At 42.1% G+C, this 6407-nt stretch overlaps 1 protein-coding gene across 1 annotated transcript in view; it reads left to right on the forward strand.

Moving 5' to 3' along the window:
* Positions 1-3215: 3215 nt before the first annotated feature.
* Positions 3216-6407, forward strand: part of LOC101852873 (countin-1) — a gene marked incomplete in the record, with an annotated part of 7370 nt that continues 4178 nt past the window's right edge. Inside the window, 2 exon segments of the mRNA XM_013086770.2 lie at positions 3216-3331; positions 5689-5878. Coding sequence (XP_012942224.1) covers positions 3320-3331; positions 5689-5878 — 202 coding nt within the window.

Below are 6407 nucleotides of genomic sequence, written 5' to 3' on the forward strand. Positions count from 1 at the left end.
GTATTCAAATGCCCAGCACTGTTTTAGTATTGTTAAACTTATTCAAGACAACTGTGTCTTTGTCTGTTCACCTCACTAGTATCAAGTATCTTGTGATTGTGGTGTAGATTAACCCTTTCTCTGTGGCTCACCAATATATCCCAGTCTTTCTGCTCCCTATTGGCATCGGGGTGAAATCAGGTGCTTGTAAAAATTATGAAATCGAAGAAATCTATATTTTTCTACCTGTTGGGCAATTTTTATTGGATTTTTAAAAAGTATTTTGTATGCCTTTTACTGAAAAACGTTGATCAAAGGCATTTTCCAAGGACACTCAAGCTTTTGCATTCACTAAACTTTGGCGGCCATTTTCTCACAAATTCTACCTCTGACACCAGGCAACCCCAAGCCCCTTCAATGGCAAATATCTCGACTTCTATTCAAGATAGATGTGTTGTTGTTGTTCATCAAAAGCAAGACAAATTAACATACTTTAAGATGATACCAACAACTTCATATGCCATGACATTGAGGAGCGCATGATTCTACCGTGTTGTGACACAGGTTATTATGACCATGTGTTGATAAGTTAAATGACAGTGTGTTGATAAGCTATGACACTGGAAGTGTTAAGCAATCACCAAGAGGATGCTCATACAGATTACATGTTGGCTACGTACAGGCTTGGGACATGGGTCTTGAGCTAAGATATAGCACCGAGTAAACAACTGTACTGTCATCCTTGACCCTTTCAATGATGACATCGACGTTTATACAGACAAGATAAAATAATAACTCAAGAGAGATTTAAACAAAGCTGTAATATATTTCCCCTTTTTGATTAATAATAAGAGGGCGCTCTGTTAGCTTAGTTGGTATCGTGCTGGACTGGGGAGTGGATGGCCCTGGTTCGAATCCCAGACAAGGCGTTCTTGAACTCAGGTGTTGATAAAATCTCTGTGTAGTTGCGAATGGTTGATAATACAATACGTACTATTAAGCGCACTTACGATGTTTTCTAAAAATGTTTCAGAAGAAGCACACACACACACACACACACACACACACACACACACAGAGAGAGAGTCAGAGAGACGTTTTCGCTTGTATGCGGACCCTCACAAGAGTGCCCCCCCCCCCCCCAACACACACGCGCGCGCGCGCACACACCATCCATGGGATATATAGATATATCCAATGAATAAGTGATAAGATAGTCAAGGACAGAATTTCGATGTTTGCCTTTTACCTCAGTGGTAAATGGTAAACGTGAACGCCAAACAGACTGCAGTTAGGCCCCCGAAATAAGTGAAATTGTAGGTTTATAGGTTGTTCTTTTTGTAAGTGTTTTACGGCGCTCGCAACTGCATAAAGTCATATGAGTGCGCACGACACATAAAACATTTTCAGTTGGTAGGAAATTTTAAATTTTGCCCAGGTGGCGGCTGAAGCCTACTCTTATCGATTTTAGACCACAAATGGATCTTTAACGTGCGCAACTTGCACACGGGACCTCCGAGATTTTTCGCCCCTGTGCGAGAAGGCTAGGTATAGATCTTTCCTACCTGAAGTTCAAGGGTGTGGCTGAAAGACAGCAGTAAGAAGGAGCCAATGAGTAGCAGTAGAAAGGCTGCAGAAACAGTCAGGAGCCCAGAGGAGGGGGCAAAGGAGGCGAGGGGGTGGGGACAAAAAGTGGAGATAACAGCAGACGACAAAACATTGCTAGAGAGCAGGAAAGGACGTGAAAGGAAATAATTTTAGAGAAGAAAATTGGTCCGTCGTTACCCGGATTCGAACCCGGGACCTTTGATTAAGAGACGAACACCTTAACCTCAAGGCCACAAGATCCCCCTTGTATAGGTTTAACGTCCCTTGCGACACTGGTAGCTTATGTAAGAGCGAGACCTTAACTATAACGTCTATCTCTGATAGGTCCGAGCCAAACAGGAAAATGAATGTAAAGGGCCTTTCCCAAGGGCATTACGTCAGACCAAACTGAGCACGAAACCCCGTACAGTGAATGGTTAGTGGTTACTCTAGTGTGGTTAGCTCCTTCTTTCATATTATTAAATTAGAAACATGTCGTCTCTCTCTGTTTGAAGGGGACACAATATCGAACTGAGGGGGGGGGGGGGGAGCACAGCACACACATTTAACTCCGCAACATTAATAAAGCCCAAACTGGGTCCACGAAAAACTTCGGGCCTCTCCAGAAGAGACGAAGTCATTTTTACTCGATTACGCATCGGATACACATCCCTGACACATAAATATCTCCTTCAGGGAGATGAGAAGCCGTTCTGTATTGGATGCGACACAGATTTTACCTTTAGACACGTTTTAACAGAATGTCTAGACTTCGGAGACACCCAAAGGAAATATTTTAGATGCCAAAAAATGCAAGATCTGTTTTCCGTCGTTGTTCCCAACAGAATTCTGTATTTTATGAAGGCCATTGGCCTTTATGGGAAGTTGTAAATGAAATTGTGAAAATTTTCATGTTATTTTTAAAAAAGTTGTTTTAAATTTAAAATGTGTGTACACCAAATTGTAATATTTTAGTATTTTAATGAACGTGTTGACCTAAACCGGACTGTTGCAAACAGAACCAACTTATTGCGAGCGCCGTAAAACTCTTACTACAAAAAACAAACATAATTTCACATACAAGTACGTCAGTGAGTTTAATTTTCTCAACAAAATAAGCAACATTCCTATAGGAGCGAACTTATACTGAGTTAGGGCAATTCTGGCCGACCGGTGGTCATCAGATTTTTCAACGATAATAAACCTCTTGTCATAAATCTCGACCAGTCCAGTTTTGGGGGGCGTAACAGAATGATCTTTGCCCTTATCTGGTAGGCTACAGCCCCACATGTGGATGTGCTATCTGAACTAAATCTTTAATATCTTCACGCAATAGATGCGATAATATTTCGTCGTATGAAATTTAAAGGGTTCTATCTGCGTTTTATGGATGTTTCAATTTATGTTTTGTTACATATATATATATATATATATGAATTACCACTCGGCGATCCACGCTATGTTCTAAAATGGCTATTCTGCTCTTTAAAAAATGAATTCAAAGGAAAGAGACTCTGCTTCCGCGTTTAAAATTCACAAACTTTGACGTCTAGTATCTCAAACGTATCATTTCTAAAATGCAGATAGAACATTTCAAATCTCTCACCATGAATTAAACATCTAACGTGTTCTTGCTTTATAAAGGGCTTACGATACGTGGACGTGTGATAACAGGCGGTTCTCGGACAGAAGAGCGACTTGTGTGAAAGAGATACCAACAGAGAGGTGTCAGTTTCAAAAGCTTCATTCCATCATGGAGAAAAGGGTATTTTATCATTAATTTATCCCTGAACTATTCATATGTGTTTCTTAATTATCTAATTTTGCTCAGATGATGTTGTTTTTTTCTCCGACAAACACCAGCTCTTGTGAGAATTATCGATCTTGTATTCTTTTCTAGAATGTGCATTTTTTATGCGTCATGATGAAAAAGGAAACAGATGTGAATTCAATTCATATAATTATAATTCAGATTATTATTATCATATATATACATAGTGCTTGTGGTTGTGAGAACAACGTGGTTCCTGTTACGAGTACCTGTTTCAGTATACAGTTTCTTTTTTTACCTAAAGAACACACACACACACACACACACACACGCGCGCGCGCGCGCGCGCACGCACGCACAACTGCAACCAACATATTTGGTATAGAGGTTATACATGTAATTATAAAGAGCTTCGCTGTCTCGTGCAGGAGACCCGGGTTTGATTCTCGATTAAGGAGAAATTTATTTGTCGAGTACGTCGGTATTTCTGCTGGGATGTTGTTTCCTCTCAGCGTGGCGGGTCGGCCCTTGACCATTGACAGGAAGGGTAGGAAGGGTCGGAAGCCCGCCTCCTTATTGATTTGAAATTTTATCGATTGCGGAGTAAAAACACCTACATTAAAACACACACACACACACACACACACACACACACACACACACACACACACACACACACACACACACACACACACGCACACACACACACACACACGAACTCACCGCATCACATTCGTTCAGAATTATTTCAATGAAATCATTTATGCTATGAGCCTGGTGTTTATTAGGCGCTTTTCCGTCGCTCATAGAAAAAGTGAGTTCGATTCGTGTATGGAAAGAATTTTTCTCAACTGTATATTGTATCTCTGTCTGTCTGCTGGAATGTTAAATTGTATCCCTCCCATCCCGGGTTGGCCATTGTAGGCAGGGTCGAAGCAGCCCGTATCCTTAATGATAGATTTGTGTTGATGGGGACGTAAATCATCTATAATCACTATAATATTATTAATTTCTGTTTGTTTGTTTTTGTAAAGTGTTTTACGGCGCTCGCAACTGCATAAGGTCATATGAGCGCGCGGAACACACTTAAGATCAGGGGTGTGGCAGAAAGACAGCAGTAAGGAGGAGCCTAGGAGTAGCAGTAGAAAGGCTGCAGAAAGAGTTAGGAGCCCAGAGGAGGGGGCAAAGGAGGTGAGGGGGTGGGGGCAGAAAGAGGAGACGAAAGCAGACGACAGAACATTGCTAGAGAGCAGGCAAGGAGGTGAAAGGAGACAAATTTAGAGAAGAAAATTGTTCGGTCACTACCCGGATTCGCACCCGGGACCTTTTGAATGAGAGGCCAACACCTTAGTTAACCTCTAGGCCACGAGAGCCCTCTTGGTCGTTAACAATGGCAGCAGACGGTACAAAGATTAGGAATACTCACGCATACGCACAACAAGACAGGACATTAGCAAATTTACATGTCTCACATGCTGGGACAACCCTCGATAATTGTTTTACGGTGTGCGCAACTGCCTACGGTCATATGAACGCACGGGACACATTAAACATAATTTTAAGTTTTGATTTTGCCCGGGTGGCCGCTGAAGCCTACTCTTATCGATTTCGGACCACTAAGGGATCTTTAACGTGCGCAACTTGCACACAGGACCCCTAAGGTTTTTCGCCCTTCTCCGAGAAGGCTAGGTGTTCGATCTTACCTACCCTGAGATCAGGGGTGTGACTGAAAGACAGCAGTAAAAAGGAGCCAAGGAGTACCAGTACAAAGGCTTTAGAGCCAGGAGCCCAGTGGAGGGGGCATAAAGGGGAAAGAGGGGGGGGGGGGTAGAAAGTGGAGAAGAAAGCAAACGACAGAACATGGTTAGAGACGAGGAAACAAAGTGAAAGAAGAATATTTTAGAGAAGAAACTTTTCCGTTGCTGTCAGGATTCGAACCCTGGACCCATCAAATGAGAGGCGAACACCGTAACCTCTTGACCACGACAGGCCCCACACATACACTGTTGTAACTAATGATTGACGAATGGGATCGTTTTGATTATGTATCAAACCATTTAGTTACATTATACTTATACATGTATTAGTTTACACACTAAAAGATTTCAATGTTATCAGTTATTGACCCTTTTTTCCAGCGATAATATATTTTTTCCTAATCTTTATCTTCCGTACTTTCTATAGCTTCACACTTTCTGATACGATATCTCAGTTATGAAAGATTGAATCCATTCTTTTTTTGTTTGGCCTTATTCCAGAAGTGGCATGCGGTAATCATTATCAATTTCACCCTGATTGTGTAATCCCCCCCTTCTTTTTTTTCTTACTCCTCCACCTTACCCAACCCTCAGTTCTTGCCCTTGCTGTTTGCTGTCCTGACTTTGGCGTCTGGAATGCCCGATGTCCAGCATGCCTTGCGCTCAGGACCGGTACTTGGTGGTGGAGTCATGCCCATGGCTCCCAAAGTAGAAGCTGACCTGTGTCCACTGTGCATTCAGTTTACGAGTCAAGCGATTAACCAGCTGCTGAACATTATACTGAGTATGTAGAGTATGCTAAGAGCGTGTGTAGGGGCGTTTTCTGATGAGGGCGATCCAGCTCCAAGCGAGGTTTCAAAGGTCCTTGGGGTGCTCCGTTTGTTAGCTCAGTTGGTATCATGATGGACTACAGAGTGGATGGCCCTGGTTCAGATCCCAGACTAATGGACGTTCTTTAACCGTTCTTGGACTCTGGTAGTTTTGTGGAGTTTTCAGGGATTTAAGCCCATAATGGCTAAGTCCTATCGGAGGCGGGCGCTAGATTCTGAGTTCCCTCCTCTTAAATAATATACAATAGAGTTGATAAGTGCGTTAAATCCATACACTCGCTTACAGTAGTATGAGGAGCATGAGAGTTTCCATAAAGAATATAATTCTGCATTACTCTTTAATTGTCGTTGTTGTTGCTCTCGCTCGAAGATTTTTTCGTGGAGTCCACCAGGCCCATTAAGGAAACAAAAACGAAAATCATCATCATCATTATCATCATCTCGGTTGCATATCTTTAACTTAAATTACTTTCTCTCTACTAC

This window comes from Aplysia californica, unplaced genomic scaffold (genome assembly GCF_000002075.1).
Source record: "Aplysia californica isolate F4 #8 unplaced genomic scaffold, AplCal3.0 scaffold00502, whole genome shotgun sequence".
Lineage (NCBI taxonomy): Eukaryota > Metazoa > Mollusca > Gastropoda > Aplysiida > Aplysiidae > Aplysia > Aplysia californica.